The sequence below is a fragment of the Rhea americana genome, unplaced genomic scaffold (genome assembly GCF_003343005.1).
Source record: "Rhea americana isolate MKP2758 unplaced genomic scaffold, rheAme1 scaffold_6, whole genome shotgun sequence".
Lineage (NCBI taxonomy): Eukaryota > Metazoa > Chordata > Aves > Rheiformes > Rheidae > Rhea > Rhea americana.
Window position 1 is genome coordinate 580622 of NW_028186756.1, and position 20311 is coordinate 600932.

Below are 20311 nucleotides of genomic sequence, written 5' to 3' on the forward strand. Positions count from 1 at the left end.
GAAAGCTGAGCAATGCCTCCTCTTAAATTACTCTTGTAAGATTTTGTATGTTATTTTGGCTCTTTGAGTCAGTAGCACTGTTTATTTTTAAATAAACCACAAATTTCTTGGTGTTCCCTGGTGCAGGATGACATTTGAGGATTGGTGTAAAAATTTCACTGATGTGGATATCTGCCGGATAGTGAATACCTCCTACTTCAGTATCCACAAGACCTGGGAGAAGGAAATGATGCGTGGAGCTTGGACAAAGAACTCAGAGCCCCTGCTAAATCGTTCTGGTGGATGCTTTGATAACAGAGAGACCTTCCTGCAAAACCCCCAGGTGGGAATTCTATACTTTGCACAGTATTAAAGTGTATCCACTTTTAATTAGGCTTCTGAAGTATCCACTTTATTTAGGAGTCAGCAATGACTACTTGATAGAAATACCGTTGCAAGTGCCTGTTTTCTGGGAGTATGTTGGTTCACTGCATGTTTCAGTGACTTCTGTGAAACTTTTCAGAAGAGTATAGACATTTATTTAAAACTGATCATGTTTAGGACTGATGAGTCAGGGACATATGGGGTGAGTGATGTCCTGCCTGGACTTTGTTTAGTTTCCCAGTTGTAGAAAAACGGCAGGTTGCTTTTCTGCTGACAGAAATCCGTTCACTTAACATCCTTAAACAACAGGAGGATTTGGTCTGCTCTGATCAGTTAGCATCCCTTTGTTCTAATCTAAGTTTCAGAAAGTATCCAGTTTGTGCCCCAAGCTGACCCTCTCATCAGTATTACAGAACTTGCCTTGTCTCATCCTAGCTGGTAGCTTTTGAGCTATTTGGGTTATCTGCTCATCTGTTCTTCGTCCACTTCATCCTCCCCGTCAGTATCGTACATTTTCAGCCCAGTGTATGCAAATTTAGGCGTAAAACTGCCATTAGTGTCAATGATTGTTGGGCACTTACTGTTTTAGGTATTACTTAGAACAAATGAAATAGGCCTTTCTACTCTTTTATAACTCCCTACATACTTTACATTGTTAAAGATGTTCCTGTGTGTGCTTTTCTGGACTTGTATGGGAGATTTCTGTCAGTACCCTTCAATTTTCCTTGCAGGATACTAGGGAACTATAGCCTTTGCTATTCAGAGTAGAAGTGTTCTGAAACTCAGCTTATCCTATCCTTTAGATGTAGACAGAGAAGCAGTTCTTCACTGCTCCATCTTATGCCAGTGCCCCCTTTTCAAAGGGTGATTTATTCAGATGTCCCTCTGTATGATTTTGGATGTATTCCAAGTGTTTGTATGGGTCTTATTTGTAAGTGTTTAGCTACCATAGATAATAAAATACATAGCTGTTATGGTCAAGTACAATGTGTGGTGCGGTGGAAGGAGTTGTTTTTATTCCAGTTTTATCTCAAGGCTGGTCGATTAAAAGAGATACTGTTCTTAATAGCAGTACTGGAACATATTTATATTAAGTTAGGGCCGTTAAAAATTACTGTGGCATGTGCTGCCATATTCTAGAGATAATCTCTGCCTGATCTTCTGAAATCAACTACCTGACTCTGAGGCCTCCTGTGAAGTTTATCTGTTCAGAGAGGAATTGTGACACTTTCAGTTCTGTTAAAATATAAAATCCACAAAAATTTATGCCAACTATAAATGTATTCCCACAAACTCTCACTGTTTTCCAGGTCGTTACCCATTAAGACAGTTGAAATGTCATTCAGATCAAATGTCTTAAGTCACATGTGTTTCATCAGATGAGATGCTGGAGCTCTCACAGTTCCCTTTCCGCAGCTACATGTGCCCTGGGACACCCCAGGCTATCTGACAAAGTAACACTGCCTGTGGTGTAACAGGGACAAGAATTTGAATGTGCCCCAATATGTGTTACTACATATTCATGTGTCTCTTTTTAGGCTCTCTTTGCAGAGGCCCTTTACAGTCCTTAGGCGATGTGCTACAGTGTTAGTACAACACACAAATAAAGGCACAAAGAAGCATTGATTTTTGTACCAAGAAAGAACCAGCGCAGAACAGCAGGCAGTAGTTGTATAGGAGGTTGATCTGGCCTGTAAATACTGGGAATAACTAATGAAGCTCAGAGGCTTGGGAAAGAATTGATTTTCTTTGCAATACTGCTGTGCCTCTGCAGCTCTTCCATAGGTTGGTATTTTCTCCCTGTGTGCGTGACCCTATCTGAGTGGGTGAGGGTCAGGGATGAGAAATGGAATGATGCCTTATTCTGCAGAGCTCTAACCGCAGAGGGATGTGTAGTCATTACAGGGGAGCGTTCTGCAACAGTAACATAGGCAATCTCAGTATCCCCCTCAGAGCAAAGCTCAGTGGGAATTTGCTTTTCAGCAGCTTTTGGAGAAGCAAGGAGGAGGGAGTTGAACTCCTGATGATGTTCCTCTCCATGCTAGTCAGAGGTTTGTGGTTTTGCTTTAACTGGGATGTGTGATGCATATAGTAGTCAGCTGGACAGCACTGCAGTTTTATGCTGTTATACATTTGCCTCGTTTAGAGGTCTGTAAGGATGGAGAATACAACATCTGCCTAAACTTTGTAAAATAGCACCCTCTTCCCCTCCACTCATTCCTACGATTTAGATTTGCTCTCTGGATGCAAAGAAGAAACAAAATTTAAAGGAGTCTCTAAGTGAAAGAGTTTGAGTGTTAAATTTTTGCCATACAGGGAAGCACCCATCTGATGTTTTTGTCTATTGAAAGCCTTTGTATTTACCAAGTAACTGGTCTGATAGTGATATTTTAATAATGCAGGCAATTCAAATCTGATTTTTTGAGATGGGAATTGCTGTCTAAACTTGAAATAGTTTGCTTTGATTGGTCTTAAATCCAAGTCAATTCAAATTGACTTTAAACAGTTTGGATAAAAGGTTTGCATGTTAAAGGTGCAGAAGTCCTCTTTAGCCCTTTTCACCTGGATATTCCTAAGATGCTCAGGAAAACCAAGAAAGATCAAAGCTGGCATTCCTGTCATTCTTATATTAAATAGAAATTGTAGGCATAGAACAATTTTTTTTTTTAACTAACATTCAGAAGATTTCTTCATTTGCAGATCACGTGTAAAGATGATGTTCAAAGTTCACAGGCCCTGTTTAGATATTGAAGTTAAAAAAAAAAATCCAAAGTGATCAAATTACCCCATCTGGAGTCTGTTGGTTTAATTGTTGTTTTTTTAATCTCTCTCCTGATTTATATAAATCTAAACACAACGTAATTTTTCATCTGCTTTTTGAGCAGATACTCTCTTCTGCTGCCTCAACAGTTATTTTGTAATACTGTCTCCTGCTGTCCTCTGGGTGAATTACGTGTTTCAGTATTTCTGATACTTCTAGTTTAAAGACTCTTATTATTAGCATTAATTTTCATCTTTGAATTTCTGAGAATGTCTTTCATATGCAGAACTCTCCTCCCACCCACAAATGACTTTTGGGGTATCTCCCTTGGATGTATGTGTTTCTTTGGTGATGGCTTTATATTCGTATCCTAAGGCATTTTTAACAGCTGCTCCTCCTCTCTCTTGTGCTAGTACGTCTTTGATGTTAAGAAGAGGGAGGACAAAGTGTTGGTCTCGTTACAACAGGAGGATCGCCGCAGGTACAAGAAAGAGGGGAAAGGAGAGAGCATCCCCATTGGCTTTGAAATACTCAAGGTAGGCAGCCATCTGCACTCCTGGTTTGGAGCCTGCCCAACAGCCCTGCTGCATCCTGCCTGCGACAGCTCTGGCAGAGAGGGACACAAGTCTCCAAGTAGGGTCTGTCTCTGTGCTCAACAGGAGCTTTGTGTGCATATTGCATTCAGCCACGAGAGCTGTTGTTAGACAGTCTATTTGAACTAAATTCAATTTAGTTCCATTCAAATTCCAGTTGAACAAATGTAGCATAAGTTATTTTTCATTATTGTAAAAGAATTTTAAGTACTTTTCCTTTCCCAAGCTTGGAAGAGAGAGTTTTTTTTTCCATAAAAAACATTAATGCTTGAAATTTGGAGGTTTTACTTGGTTTTTGATTTGCTCTTTCCCCCTCTCACTGGATTTTCTCTGTTCCTGCTTCCATTTCACTGGCTAGTACAGCCAAATGAGTTTGAAAAGTTTTCTGTTCTTCTTTTGTGACTTAAAAACCAGACGAGTCAGGAGTGTTTTCAAAAGCTGGAATAGTGAGAAGGAAATGAACAAATGTGAAAAGGAAGCAAAGGGATCCCAAACAATAATTTAATTGCAGTCCCAGGACAAACTGGCTAAGCTGATTAAAATAAAACCACAAGAACCAAGAGTAAAGGAAGGGGAAAGCAGGAGAAAGCTGTGGATCTGCTTTTCCACTGGTGATCGGGATTATTTTATCATCTGTTGTGACAGCTGGTGAGGCTATGGCCCCACCAAAAGTGATGAGTCTATGTAAGTGAGTCTGTGGCCCTGCCCCCCAAAACAGTAAATTGTAGTGCCATATAGAGCTACTGACATTTGCATCACACCTACACATTTAACAATCACTTGTTAACCAGATACATTGAAAAGCAACATTATGGAAAGTGACATAATTTGTCTATACCTTGTTCATGGCTAGTCAAAATATCTAATTAATTGAAAGGCCTCAAAAAGAAAATCACACTTTCAGAAAAGTGTCAGTGCTCTTTTATTTCTGTGTAACATTTTCTGTTTCAGAAGTGGTGTAGCCTGCCAAATGCATTAACATGATTAAGGGCCTTTGGAAGACCACGGCATAAATTATCTGAAGACAAACAAGAATTACCAGAAAAGAATGTAGGGCTGTATTTGCCCCAGGAGTTGCTGAAGAAAACAGTTTGTATTCTAACTGTGCTATTGCAAACATCAGATCCCAGAAAAGCGTGTTAATAGTTGAGCACAGCTTCAAGGCTTAAAACAAAACATAAATTGTTACTCTGTGGTGTTTGTATTCAGGAGATGACAATGAAAATACAGCTGTGGGCATCTGTTTGGATGCTCTGGATTGCTGTTAGACACTCTCACATCTTCACTATTGGGTGCTGGAAAAGGGAGGAAGATGAATTTCTGTCTCATCGAGGATGGCAGTGTGGCTTAGTGGATGGAGTCCTTGGAGCGTATGTGCATGTCTGAAGGACTTTTATGTTCCTAACTCTGCTGTGCAGTATTATAACTCTGTGAGTGGGTGCATGTCTTTGCCAGGTCTTCTTCCCCCCCCCCCCCACTCCTCCTTAGGAGTATACATGTGTATATCAATGCAGAGAGTGTGGAACAGCGCTGCTTGGGAGGCAGTACGGTCTAGTGCTTTCAGCACTGGCTTGACCATAAAGACCATATCTCTGCCCCATCTTCAGCAGGTGAACTGTGCCAGACCATTTGCCTTTACCAAATGTTGTCTCTTGGGCTCATAAAAAGCTGTGAGATCTGCAGGAAAACTGTTTTACCTGCTAAGCCTCACCTCTGATATCCCTCGTTGCATCAATTCCTCTACTGCTCTGTGGCTGTAGGTGGAGGATAACAGAAGCTACCGGCTACACAAGTTGACTGTGCAGGAGAGAGTGGCCACATCTATGTACATCAATACACGCACTGTGTTCTTGAAGAGGGTCCTTAAGCAAGGCCGCTACGTTCTTATCCCAACTACATACCATCCTGGCATCATTACAAAGTTTATCCTGAGACTCTTCACAGATGTGCCATCAGAACTCAGGTACTTGGAACATTGTAGCTGTGGGGGATCTTCCCTTGCCCATATTGACTGCATCTCCTTGGAAGGKGTCGGTGTCAAATTTCCTTGGCTTGCTAGCACACCTCACTCCAGAATTAAGCCTTGAGATAGTCATGGTCACCTCCAAGAACCTCCAGATGGCTCACTAGGGTTTGTGCATGATAAGGACACATTTATTTAGGGACCTAGGAGCAGACAACTGAGTTTGGGTCATTTGACCCTTTAGTCAAGCTCTTGTAGTTGCCTCCGGTTATGGATCTGAACTCCTCGAGCACTGATGTTTGCAGGTACAGTTGATGCTGTTTACTTCTCTGACTATCTCCCTTGATATCTGTGAGTGTAAAACTAGTGGATATCTGTGAGTGTAAAACTAGTGCCCAGTAAAATTGGACTGAGTTTTTGTCTTGCTTTGATACTATTTTCCATAGTTTAAAGTTTTCTGTGTTACTATTATGCAGGGGATGACGCAGGTTTGGTTTGGTCTGGTTTGCTTTTATTTCCTTAAGTATGTCATTCCTGTACCAAAAACTTCCAAGATGGCAGGAAGGGAGAGAGTATAARTCTGATGTTTTGTAAGGGCCTAGCTTCCACTACTATTGATTAATTGTTTGCTTGGCTTTCATCACTTCAATTCTTTGCCTTGATTTTTCAGAGAGCTGAAGGCAGATAAGCCCAAAATGACATGCTGGAGTCTTCTTTGTGGCTATCCACGTAGAGTCACCCAAATCAAAATTCACTCTGCAGAAGGCTTACAGAAGCAGGACAGATCAGGTGGTAAGTTTAAAGCAAACTGGAAGGGTGGAAAGGGCTTTTAAGTCCTCTAAAGCTGGGCTGAGTTAATATGCAAGCAGTCTGAAGTTACCCAAACAAGTTGAAGGTTTGTGGGATTTTTTGCAGCACTTTGTACAATCTGCTCAATAGAAGAGATGAGACGAATATGATGATGCGAAAGAGCAAGAGTAGTGTGTCATCTGTGCTGGTCCAGATGGGCAGTAGCAGCTAGAACCTCCTGAAAAGCTATTTGTGGTGATTAGTAAGAAATTCACCTCTCAGGGTTACCTGTTTTCTAAATGGAAAATGTCCAGGGAGACAGATGAATAGCACACACTCATGCAGTATATTACCCTTACCTCAGCAATGTCATTCAGAGCACTTTGCTCTTCAGGTAAGAAATTGCTGTATTCGAACAACTATTTTCAACTGAGTAGACTGAGGCAGGGAGAGGTTAAAAGACTTGCACAGGACTATGTGTCTACATGTCAAATGAAATCAAATGAATTTAGTGTAAGAACACTAAAATGTCTTTTAGTTCCTGATGGTGGCAATTAATTAAGAAACTTGTCCAGCTGTTGTCATTTGCGTCCTCCTTTTTTATGCCTGCTCTCCATCTGTCATCCTTTACTTCCCATGGCCGGTGGAATAGAAATAGGCAGTCACATCCCACATCTCTGGTAAGGAGAAAGCAAAAGAGCAGAGACACTTTGGTCAACTTGGAACAGGAAACTAAGGAGACTACTGAAATATCTGCTGCCTTTGCTCCAGATAGCTTTTCAGTGCTCTTTAGCTTAAGATGCAGGACTCAGCTGTATTAACTCCTAGCATTAGAGAAGTCATTAGACTTAGACTTATAATGCAGTTCATCTTCAGTCTCATGAAACAGCTGCAAAATATCTCTCACAAGCTGGTTACAGTCCCCCTTTTGTAGTTATTCCTGGTACCCACAGCATGGTGACTGAAAGTACTTTTCACTGTATGGGGCACTTTCTGTTAACTGTGGTAGTCTCTTCAGGGGACAGGAATGTTGGAGGGAAGATATGTAGGAAATTGTTTCAGTTCATTTTTCTTGGCACTTTTCTTTAACAATAGTGACCACTTAGATCTCAAACAAGTAGAATGGCTCCATGTTCTCAGAAAGGCAGGGTGGATGGGTGAGTCTGAAGGGGCAACTCGTGACAAGAATAGCAGAGCAGTGATTTGAAAAGAGGCAGTATGTTCTTGATCTTACGCTGTGAAGGTTATTTTTATTTTATGTTTTTTGTTCCCCTTTTAAATTCCATAAACGTTATCCTCTCACATTCCCTGCAGCAAAACAATAAAAGCCAGTTCTCCACCCTTAGCGTTTCACAATCCTTACACAATTGCAGTCATGACAAAATCCTTCAAAGCAGTTAGTTGCCTGCTGCCACCAAAGAACAGGCTCCAACTCAGAAAGTGTTGTGGGATTTGGTGTGTTGTGATGCAGACCATCAGGAATCTACAAATGGGACTTAAAATCAATGAGTAATAGAGATTCCTCCTTTATCTTAGCCCAAAATACCTTAAGGACACCCATGCTAATGTGACATATTCAGGTTGAATAGCAAATTTCTCCATTCTGAGCACTTGGTGTTTAGCTGACAATTACCCTGAAAAAAATGAAGATACTCTATCGTGGGAAGAGCTTTATACAGGAAACAGACACACAGATTTTCTGTTTAAAGCTAAGCAAAATTTCTGCTTGAAATTTTGTCTGCTGAAAAATGCAGATTTGAGTCAAATTGTAAAGTAATACTGTTTATGAATTTGCATTGGATTTATCTAGTGGCTGATGAAATATTTAGAAAAATCAGTCTAATTGTCGATGTCAATTTGTTTCTGAAGTGCTTCCATTTTTGTTTGTGAAACAATGTGTCATTTTTAAATTTCTTAAAAACATAAAGGGATTTGAACACAAACCCTAAATGAATCTTGTTGCTTGACTTTGAAGAAAACTTGACCAGGAAAGTTAAAGTATTTTCCTTTTGGGTTGACCTAAAGCTTTTACTAAAAAGCTTTAATCTCTTTTAGCTTGTAGTCCCAAATCTTATTTATTCAGAGAGCAATAGAGGAAAGCTGACTTATCTCACTCCAGTAGCTTCACTATTATCTTGAATTCTCCTGTGAAATCCCTATTTGATTTTTTGGGGTTTTTTTAATTAGCATTTCTTTTCCTTTTCCTAGATGTATCTCCAACTCAGAGGACAAGGTCAGAGATTTTCTTGGAGAATGCTAAGAAAATCTTGAGATGCATCAAGTAGGGAGAGTTGGATATATGTTTTAAAAAAAAATACGTGAAGTCGAATGTGCACTGCTGACATTTGTGCTACAGAATCAAATCAAGCTGTGCAATGACAAGGAAAACGCCCATGAAGTGGCACTCTGCCTTCAGAGGGTACCTCAGTGGGATGTTTGGCCAAGCTCCTGATTGATGCTACAGTCCGTTTTTGCTAACAAAAAGCTGGATGTGGCACTTGTTTCCCACCTTTTGTTTTTTGAGTAGATTAAAAGGCCTGCTATAAAAATTTCCTGAAGCATGCTATATGATTGGGCCGTAAATGTACATSAGAAATCAATGTGTACAGGGACATTAAATATCCCATATTTAGGYGTTGTTCCTTAATACTATTGTAAAAGAATGCAGCTTGTTGTCGTTGTCTCCTCTCTGGCTTCTCTGGATCCACATCAGGAACCTCTCCCACGTTTATCTCAAGGAGAAATAGGTGCTAGATGTTTGGAAAGACTGATTTCTGTGGGGGTATCAAACTAGCTTTCTCAGAAGTGAATTTAGACCTCAAAGTTCCATGGGCAGTTACCAGAATACCTACCTTACCTGCTGCTCACCCAACATTTATTGGTGTGAACTAAACTTACAAGTCAACAGCAGTCTCCAGTCTGATCAATACTGTGAGAAGAGAGAAGAGGCTACCCAGCAATACCCATATGGAGTGACAAATAGAGGTTTCCTCTTAGGTTAGGCAGAGTCAATATGTTTATTCAAGGAGAAAATACGTAGATTAAGTAACTGTTTTCTCATGCTGCTTAGAAGAGGGCTTCACCCATGGGTATGGCGTACATCTTCTGGTATGGCGTTTGATGGGAGCTTGTCTTCCATATGAGCTGCTAGGTCTGGTTATTCCCGTTGCATTTCACAGGAATTTTCTGACTCTGAGTTCATTTATCCTTCACTTGCTGATCTGCAATGTCTCAGCTCTTGAGCCAAGCTGCTACTTTTCTTATTCTTGGTCTCTGTCTTGCATCAGCTGAATACCCTGTTGTCTAGCCACCTACCTGGTTTTGTTGAAGGCATCGATATCATCCTTTAGCGTAGTGTGAAACTGGTGATAAAGAAGGAGAATGTGATTTTTTTCTGAGGCTTCTGAGAACTGAAACACCTCACTATATCTCTCTGACAAAATCTGTCTTGAAAGCACCGGCTGTGGTATCTCCAAACTCTGACACTGGAGTGTACACTTGTAGAAGGGAAGATTGTCCTACAAAGAGAGCCTGAACAGAGATACAATTTTTGATACTCCTTAAGCTTAGATGGGAGGGAGTTTAAACCTGACTGCACTGTTCATCACATAAGCCCATCACTGCTATCTGAGAGGTGCGCTTAGCACAGATTTCAGAGCAACTTAAAAAAAAAAAAAGAAAAAAAAAAAAGAAAAGAAAGAAAAAAAAAGAAAGGGCAAGGGAGAGAGGGAAGAAAATGAAGATTGCATAGCAATTGCAGGCAGCCTGGCACTCATGGTCTGGTTGTCATCAGGACCCTGCTGCCTTCCAGAAGAAGGTAGTTTAATCTCTATTTTAAATGTTTATTTGAAAGCTCCTCTTTGCTGTTGTCTTTAATCCATTGTCCTATCTGGAAAAAAGAATGGATGGCTTGCTGGTGACAAGGTTAATGGATGAGTCTAGCTGCCCACACGCAATGTTATCTGTATATCGGTGGCTTCTCTTGGAAGTCCCTCTTTCTGAGTTAGCTTGTTCTGAGGTTGATCCAGCTATGTGAGCCAAGTATGGTAGAAGATTTGCAAGGACACAGAAGTGCTATACTCTTGGAGTTTTTCCTCTCTCCATCTCCTAAGTCTTTTCTAAAAATTGCTCTCACTACCGGCTGTCACACTTTTCCTAACAGCTTATCTTTCGGATTAAACCATTTTTTTTTGCATTTTTAAGATCTTTGCACTGAAACTTTATGTTGAATTCACTTGTTTAATTGCCTTTTGCAGCCTCTTCTTCAAACTAGGTGTTGTGATACCTGGCACATGACGTAGCTGGTAAGCTGAATATATGGTATCTTTAATGGCAGTTGCCCTGGGAGAAGTCTGAGAAACAGAAGGAAAGGAGAGGGCAAAAAGCAGCTTGTAAATAGACAGAGCATGAGAAGGGAAGTGGAGAGGAAATGGTGGAGGAGGATTTGCTCATGCCACTTTGAATATTCCCACTTACTATTATTTGAATTGCAGGAGTAGTTTAGAGGCATCACATAGGCTAGCACTCAACTGCAAAAGGCAAAAGAGTCTACTCTGTTGTAATTGTCAGGGCAGTCCATATGTCTCAGCACTGTATCTGCTCTGTTGGCCCATTTCTTTTTCCACTGATTGGATTTGCCATGACTCTCAATATACCAGTGAGAGTGGGTGAGTCTAGCTGGAGAAGATCCTCAGGAATGTCTCCAAGAACCTTTTCTCAAGAATCTTCTCTAGAAAATATTTTTGATTTTCTACAGTACCAAAAGATGTGAATATTAGATCCTTAGCTCAATTCTCCCCCAAAAATATAAATAAAAAAGCCTTAGACTACTGTGCATAGATTTCTTTAAGCCTTAGAAACATTAGCACAACTATCATTACTGTTCTTTGGCCTTCACTGATTTCAACTTTCTTCTTGGCAATATTCTGTCCTTCAACTCCCCAGTGCAACAGCATGACCATAAGATCAAGATGAAAYGCCTGTTTATACAGGACATGGTGCTGAAGGCATAGCTTGAGTCATTTGTGGCTGAGAACTGAACCTTGTTGTTCTTCCACTGCCAAAGCAGCAACACCTGGTGTTCGTTCTCAGCTTATGGTCAGGGCTAAGGTTCTGATTTTCCATGTTAGTAGCCCTTCCTAGGTTGTCTTTGTACAAGTGTAAATAAACCAGACAGAGCTGCAAAGAACTGAGCTGACTGCAGCTGAGAGCGTCTCTTGTCTCAYGCCGCATATGCAGCTCTCCCATTTCCTTTGCTTTGGAGGAAAGGGAGAGCTCCCTGGAGCTGGGCGATGGGCCTGCTAACATAACTGACCCTTCTGCAATGCCATCATGAAATCATGCTGTGTGGATACCTTTCATCTTCCTCCTGAATCTTTTGGGTTTTTTTCTCCCTCTTTTTGAGAATTTGAATCTTTCTTTCCAATACTAGCCTTTCTTTTCTTTGACTCAGCAAGCCTCCTTCATCATCTGCTCCTTGGTCCAAAAGATATGTTTGTTGACACTGAAAGCTGTGTGTCTTTCCCCCACCCCTTCTTATGCCCTGTATCTCTTGATTACTGTTAATGATCGGATGTTGCTTTGGTGTTTGCCTAAGGCCAAAGTAGTTGACACTATTACATGCAAGACCCCATTTTACTCAGATCCGTTTTCCAAATCTCTCTGCAAAGGGAGGAGCTCTTCCATCACTTATCACACAGCATGGCGCAGCCTCCTGCCCCAGAGCTAAATCCACACATTCAGTGACACAGAAAGTAATCGTCTACCAGAAAAGCCAATTCATTGCTACCTGCTATAGAAAGTGTGATACGTTGTCAGGGTAACAAGCTTATTGAGTGTCTGGCCAGGTCTAATCACAGTGCAGCAGATGGAAAAATCTGTTTCTTTCTCATAAGTGGAAGTGGCTCCTTCTGCTTTGGATGTAGCTGTTATGGGATTTGTTTGTGTAAAATGTTGGTATCCATTCCTGGAGCTGAGTGAGGTGTTTGAGGAAAATCTTATCACGTATGAATTGTTAAAAAATGAAAGGTGCCTTAAAATTATGCTATCTTATGGCTGTCATCCAGTTGTGACATTTTCAAGTAGATCATGACAAAATATATATAAGAAATGGTCGCTGGAGTCTGACTTAGGCAGATTCAGTGGACTTCTTAAAAATCCTTATATTAAAAAGTAGAGAGAACTCTCTTTACTAGGGATGCTGCCATTGACAATAGGAATGGACAGAAATAGCTGAGTTGAAATATAAAAAAAATGATACTGCCTGTGTTTAATTAAAAGTTACTCATAAAATGGAATGGTCCATTCCATTCAAGATGAAGGCAGGTGTTCCCAAAGTGGCCTCACAACTTTGCTATGGAAAGAAACCTTCAACATTTGTCATGAACTGAAAATGTTCAACCTGAAAACAGCAAAACTTTTCTAGAATATTGAATCAGTGTGTACAAAGCATTTAATTTGTTTATGATTAAAGTGTAATCTAAAATACTAACTAGGACCTGTAATGGATACAAGTGTGTTATGATAATATAAACTTTAAAATGGCGTTAACCAAAATGAAAGAATCAAAGTAATTGTCTCATGTTCATGGGAATGAGGTGAGAAACTGGTGAGGATTTGCTTTGACAGTTTCCCACAGAAAATGTTATTGAAACCTATGTGTTCCTATAAAATGTTTTACATTTTTGGCAGTATTTTATTTTCTGGCTTTCAGATGCTTCTGCCTGTTGAAAATTACCATCCTAACCCTTAATACTCATATCAGAATGCACTCTCCAACTCAGAAGTCTAACGCTGAGCCCTGAGATGTGCCTTCAGTGATCCAAAAGCAGTTCTGTTCCTTTCCAGCCTGTCTTCTGTAGGAATTGGGGATGATGAATTCTTTTGACCTTCCATTCTGAGCTGAGAACTACCTGATAACATACACACAGAGATGCATTTTTGCTTTTGAGACTCGAGCAGTGTCAGGAATGTAGTGTTTCACTTTGAAGTCTTTCTGTTGCATAAGCCAGGAGAATGTATTGCAAGAGGACCTGAGATGGTGACACCCATCAAGGCATGGAGAGAGGCCCCATGGCGGCCTTTTGAGCAGTATTAGATATTGCCATTAGCTCAAGTCCTGGGTATTCATGGCATTAGGGTGTGATCTGCATCTTTTCCATAATCTCCTTGGCACCAAAGTGCCCTGTGGGTGTGAAGTTTGCTGCAGAGATTTCCATTATTTCCTGCAAAGTGCCTTGAGGTCCTTCTAGGTGCAAACAGGCATAGCCCTGTACAGATTATACATGCGTAGTGAGTGCCATGTCCATGGGCAGGGCTGGGATCAAGCTGGTTTCACAGCAAACAGTGCTTGGCTTCCACCGTTGAGCAACCAGCTGGCAGTAGCAAGAGTGAGATATTTCACCTCTGGGAGCCTCTGGGGAGCTGCTGGTGGATATGCAGTGGCCCAGTGCCCTGTTCCGGTATTCCCTGTTCCGGTTCTCAGCAGTGGCCCTGCCAGGAACACAAGGGGGTTGTCCCCRCTGGGTTTCCCTGCTGCCATTCCGTCTCCTAACACCTGTGCTGCTGACTGTGTTTTAGGAGCAGATCCCTATGTGCTTATCAAGTGTGAGAACCAACAAGTGCGCTCTGCTGTTCAGCAAGATACTACCAATGCCATCTTTGACACGCAAGTGATTTTCTACAGAAAGAACATTGACGCTCCCATCATTGTCCAGGTGAGATGAGCTGTGCTGGGTGGGCTGTCAGGGACAGGGAGCGGAACACAACACATCCCTGGTCTAAATGACTGACACATAGTAACTCTTCCTTCACAAGACTGATAGCCAGGGTAAAAGTGTGAGAATTACTGTTCCCTTTACTGGGCTATGGCTGAAGCTGTTAGACTGCCCTACTGATTATCTGCTCCAGGTCTTTTCCACAGAATAGCAAGTGATGACACTTAGGGATAAGAAAGTTTATTCCATCTCTAGGCTTTGAAGGAATTTCCAGAATTACCTTTTGCCTTGTTTGCTACCTGAGAAAACAGAGACAAAGAAAAACCAAGTGTTGCCCCGAATCAGTCCTTGAAATGAAACCAAAGTTAAGGCTACTACTGAGTAGATTTTGACCAAGGAAATCAAAGAAAACTTTGAGCGAGTGGGATGGCATTTCAGTTTGATACCCAAAGTTATTTAGCATAAGACAAATATAAGAACTATGTCATCTTCATCAGTGTGAGAAGATATTGCAGTGAACCTCTGAATTGGTTCATTGTGGCTCATAAGTGCCAGAAATTGAAGTGGGTTTATAGCACTGTGTGGTAGGAAGAATTACATTTCTGACTGTTCACTACATAATGCAATACCAGGAACTTCTGTGCCATAATATTTCTCTGAACTAATAGTATAGCTTACAAATATTATGATACCAGCATTATCCTCCAAACAGATCACATGAATTGTGTGTTATGTTATGAATTAGAGGGAGCTGATAAAATAGCTGTTGGAGGGCAGTCTGTCTCTTTGCCCTGTGCAGGATTTACCTACTGTCTAATCCATAGCAAAGATTGGATTTACAGGTGGGACCTCACTGCTCCTCACTCTAGTGTGCAGCTCAAACGCTTTCACTTTTCCAGAATAATTGAAGGTTAGATACTAACGAGCTTCACAGACCAAACAATCAAAGACTGACATGTGACACTAGCAGCAGAAAACTCCAAACACATTTCACTTGACACTGCTGTATTCCCCCATCCCTGAGCAGTGAGGAAGGACATATCTAAGGACTCCAGAGCCCCTACTGTCCCTGGCTGTGGCAGACGGGGCCTGGCTCTAACACAGCCAGAGGAAAAACACTGAAAATACTGCAAAGGTGAGTGCATATCCTGTGTGAAGCAGGCAGAGTGGCACAGACAGGCTGATTGCATATAGGTTTTTACTACTGATGAGCTCATACAGGTAATTTTTATTCCTCTTCTAGGCAGAGTGTGACCTAGAAAGCAAAAAGCTGCATTTACCTCCTTATTTGCATAGTGTATGCCAATGAGCATGCAAATCTAGAATCCCCCTATGGGCTCAGGACAATTAGCCGCATTTAGATGTGTGCCCCCTCCTCTCTGCCATTGCCAGGGGTTAATGGGAGTGACCCTCCTCTGCCACAGCCCTTTCAAGTGGAGTGTGAAAGAGAAGTGCTGCTTCAGCTGCAGTTATTTCTGCTCTCTTGTCTCTAGGTCTGGAACAGCAATGTCTTGTGTGACCAGTTCCTTGGACAGGCGCTGCTGGCAGCTTCACCCGCTGACCCCAGAGAACAGCAGACTCTGCAGCTCCAAGGGAGAGGCAGCCGAGAAGCAGACGAGGTGCCAGGTCGCATCACCATCAAGGTTTTTTCCAGCGATGACCTCGTGGAGCTATGAATACCAAAGCCCTGCAGAGCCAGACAGAGCTGTCACCTCGCAGCAGAGGGGCTTGTCTGTGCTTTCTGAGTGAATGACTTGGGAGCAAAGGTTGCGTATAATCATAATCACTTTAAAAAAGAAAAAGTAACTCTCCATGTTATCGTGGATAATGGGGAAGAGAGATTTGGGGGTGGGAAACACACACACACACACACACACACACACACACATATATATATATCCATATACACACACACATATGTGCAGCTGATACAGCAAACATAGTAGAAGATGGGCCAAACTAAATGTCAGCAGCTAAGCTCGTTAAAACATAACCATCTTGCATAGCTCGCGACACGGAAGCTGGAAGCCTGTGTGTTGACTGTTCTTGCAGGTTCCCCACACACAGTTACAATTTCTCAACAGCGGGAGTGGAGGCAGGCAGGATGGATGCATCTCCAGGGTGACGTACCAGCAGGCTGGTGGGGTGGAGGGCACGTGGTGGACTTGCGTGGCTCGGTCTTTGTCTGCTGCTGGACTGCATCGGTGAGGGAGATTTCTTTGAGATTTGACAGGAATTTCTCTTCCATATATTTTTAGAACCATTTTGAGGAATTTCACTGTTATTGCTACAGATCAGATGTTTCTATGCTTCAGCTAAAATGTCATTACCTAAGTAGTTCAGTTATTCATAATCACAAAACTAGGTACGCCRTGGCAACATAAAAATAGTGCTGGCTCTTGAAGTCCCTATTTGAACACAACAGCCAGTGAGAGCTTTGCGCATGTAACTGATCTCAGATTGACTTTCAGATTATTGTATTCCCTAACCCAAGCTGATGACTCAAGTTGGTATCTCTGGCTGGAGGAAAGGCACCTCAGTTCAGCTGTGGCTTTGCCCAGAGGACAGACTCGGTGATGGGAGCCCCATTGCCAAGGAGGCTTTCTTTAATCAGCTTGATGCTCGAATGCAATAACGCTCCCTTTGGCTCATTGATAGGTAGCACCAGACTGAAAGAGGACACAGCCACCTCATGACARGGGTGGATTTGTAAAGCAAAGATGCTGTGCCTTGGTTTTCTGTCTCCAAGTTTTGCATTAGTTTACAGCTGATAGAGCAGAAGTGCTCAATGAAGTTTAACTTGGATGTGATGCAGGACAGGCATTGTTTCAGATTTCCTTCAAGGCAGGATTCAGATAAAAACTTCCTTATAACTTTTGCACATAACCCAGCGGAAGGATTTTCTCACAGCAGATGTTTCTGTGTTGTCAAGCTGTAGTGGTTGTGGTAGTGTAAGAGGCTTACAGTGTTCGATCCCTCAGACATGGTGTTTTCTAAGTTACACGTTCTGATTTTGAGAGTGAAGCTAGGAGCTGACCATTTTGACCATTCTTTCATTTAGACAGAAAAGTTTGATTTCTTTGTACTTATACCACCTCAGCCATTTTATGCATTTTTATAGTCTATAAAATGGCCCTTGGTAGAATTGATGTTTTCACAAAAGATTTTGAAGTTTTCTTAGGGCTTCGGAAGCACTGAATCTGAGGGAGAAAAATAATTTCCTGACACTTTGAGGCCGGAATGCAAGGCTATGAACACTGTACTGCCGTCAGGTTAGCTGRGTGTGCTGAGTACGCGCATCTGGCTCTCTGTTAAAGAGCTTGGGCTTGAGCCTCCTTTGCACGGAGAGCCTTCGTCAGATGTGAACGACACGCAGCTGGCAGCCCCACAGGCAAGTGTAGTTTTGTTCTCTGTATACTCATGGCATCAGAGTTGCTAACTCTGAGATAAAATTGTAAAGTGCATTAAAAAAAAAAAAAACAAATAACAGGTTTCTCATACGATCTGGAGCTTGAGCAAGCCATGCAGGGAACCATCTAGGCTGCCGTATCCCAGCAAGGAGACCAGGGTGCCTCGCTTTGCCCACGCACCGCACAAGCTGCGGGACGGTGGGGCGTGCGGGAGAGCGCGCCGAGGCTGAGYGGAGATGGGCATGTTGCGTAGCCCCCTTCTCGGACAGGCTTTTCTTCAGGGGCTCGTCCTCGTGCGGTGGGGCTGGCTGGACCAGCTGATGGATTCGGGTCAGCGTTTAGCCTGAAGACGGTCGCGGCCAGCGGGAGCGAGCAGCCAGCCCAGCTGGGCCGCTTCCCCGCTGACAAGCGCCACGGCCCGCGGGAGGCCCGAGGCGTGCGCCCCCCTGCCGCAGCGTTCTCCGGCGCGCAAAGCCGTCGCGCCTCGCCGCTGCGAGCGTCCCCTGGCTGGTTTTTATTTAGGCTGTCATAGTTACGTGGGTTGGATCTGTCGCCCCGGTTCGCTCCCCGCAGTGCGGGGCCGGCGGGCCCTCGGGGCGGCTGCTGCGCCGGTGCTGCTGCGGTGAGAAAAGGGAGCACCGTTCTGCGCGCGGCGTTGCCCCCCRGGGCCCAGGCCGTGCTGACACCAAGGAGATTTCCGGTACTTACGTATTTATTAATTTTTGGAAGTCGTTAGCAGTTGGCTCAGACCCTGCTGAGAGGCAAACCCTGCCTGCTCTAACTGGCTCTGGTGACCTACAGAGGCACCTGGCAGCTCCCTCCACCCGGCACGTGGGGCCGTCCCGGGCGCAGAGGAGCCGAGAGCAGGTTGACGGGGGCTCGCGGTGCCGTCTGGGCCTGGGCAGGGAGCGTGGCCGCGCCAGGCGCGGTGCYGGCCGGGCTCCGCGGCTTTCTGGCCTGTATGGTAGGTAAATAGGATACGTTGCAGGTAATGTAATTGCCTCTTCAGACAGACACAGGCATTTACAAGTGTTACTGCTCGCTGGGCACTATTTTTCTACAGTTAATGTTGATTTGTGGGAAAATGAAGTTTTTATTTTTCTGTGGAGACTGCGGTTATTTACATGCATGCACTGCCCTGAGCAGGGAATTATGACCAAAATTAAAGCAGAGGGAAATGGTCTGAAAATGTTTCATTTCAAACCTTTATTTTTCATTATAAATTAACCTAAATAAAAGATTAACAAAAAAAATAAACAGGTTCAGTAATTTCTGAAATGAAGCATCTGATTTCAGATCAAAGGAAAACGTTTTGGGGTGACCCCAAATGACTTTTTCAGCTTGCCAAAGAACACACTAAATATGTATCTCTTCTTTCTTTCTTTCTTTTATTTTTGAAGGGCTCTTTCCCCTGCCCATTTTTAACTTCACTGCTGCTGCCCCCCACTCCCCAGCCTTGCACCCTCTCCAGCTTTCTGTGCCCCTCCCTGTTGTCTGCCACCCGGGCACCGAGCAAGGCTCCACGCTCGGAATCTCCCTGTCTCTGGGCTCTACAGCAGCAGCTTTTTAGGAGTCATTTGTGTTAACTGGGCATCTCGGCCATGGCCCTACCAGGTAAGGGAGGAGATGGTAGGGGTCATGCCAAGCACGGGGAACCTGATCTGGCCAGCAGCGATCATGTGGCACAGCTAGGACACAGTTCTGGTCTCTCTTCACTGCCTTAATCATCCATTTTTCTCGTAGGTCTTCATTTGCGTCCTGCAGCTGAGGGAAACAGCAGCAGTGTCTTAGAGGATAAGGTGACTACCCATCTTTTATGGCGTAATCCGGACCTGTTACCCAGCCCTCTTCTCCCCAGCTTTGGCTGTTCATTCCAGCAAAGCCCAGGTTTTCTCCTCACTTTTGCATTCCCAGTCCCACTGCCTGTCACAGATCTCCCTTCTCCCTCTACCAGGGTGGGCTCCAAGAAGCCAAACGACTCCTCCTGGTCAGTCTTAGGCTGTCACTGATTTGCGCCTCTGGCGCACCCGGCCCTCACTTTTGGTGGGAATAATAGYGTGTGTTGTGCTCAGCGGATTCAATCTAATGCGGTCAGGGCTGGGAGAGATGCCCTGCAGGATGGCTGCAGGGTAGACAGGCTGCCTCCCGTAGTGCCAGCTATTGACTGGGGACCGGGGTGGGGGCAGAGGATGTTTCCCAAACCTTAATGGTGCCCTAGGCTCTGGCAAGCATTTGCACTCTGAGAATTATGTTCTCGTCTCCTGCAGCTTCTGGGGAAAACAGCCAGCTCTTCACCAGTGCCACGTCAGCATTGCTCATACTGACTGTAATGTAACTACACCAATTTAAAAAAGGCCAAAAGTCTTGTTTACTCCAAAGAAGTCAGTATTAAGCGTGATATGGCACTGTCCTAGGAGGCACAGCATGCAGCTTTGTTGTTCTCCTGCCCGTCCTTGGACCGTGGCCCTTGCAAGTGTTCAGAATGGGGAAAATGCTGTGCTGCAGAAAGGGTCCAGCAGCTGACTTTGGTCTTCAACTGCTGCTGGCTCCTCCCCAGAAAGTGTGCAAACCTCCTGAGCAGCTAAGGGACATCTCGTCTCATGGGGTGGCAACACTGTGGCAGTGGAGCAGCGTGGGTAGTGCGCGTGGTGGTGGTGCTAATCCCCTGAAGAGCTGTTGTGTGGTCCATAGAGCTTTGGTGGTTGCTGCTGTGGTTT

At 43.4% G+C, this 20311-nt stretch overlaps 1 protein-coding gene across 5 annotated transcripts in view; it reads left to right on the forward strand.

The window, feature by feature from the left end:
• The window catches only part of CAPN6 (calpain 6), a 70322-nt gene extending 54111 nt beyond the window's left edge, over positions 1 to 16211 (forward strand). For 4 of the 5 annotated variants that reach the window (XM_085319792.1, XM_085319794.1, XM_085319793.1 and 1 more), the window contains 6 exons: positions 127 to 322; positions 3538 to 3660; positions 5478 to 5680; positions 6351 to 6472; positions 14048 to 14184; positions 15678 to 16211. In XM_085319792.1, the coding sequence (XP_085175918.1) occupies positions 127 to 322; positions 3538 to 3660; positions 5478 to 5680; positions 6351 to 6472; positions 14048 to 14184; positions 15678 to 15860 (964 nt within the window). In that variant the 3' untranslated portion in view covers positions 15861 to 16211. Of the gene's footprint in view, positions 1 to 126; positions 323 to 3537; positions 3661 to 5477; positions 5681 to 6350; positions 6473 to 10725; positions 11087 to 14047; positions 14185 to 15677 lie in introns of those variants that run through there. The other variant, XM_085319795.1, reaches the window with a different exon arrangement.
• Positions 16212 to 20311: the final 4100 nt, after the last annotated feature.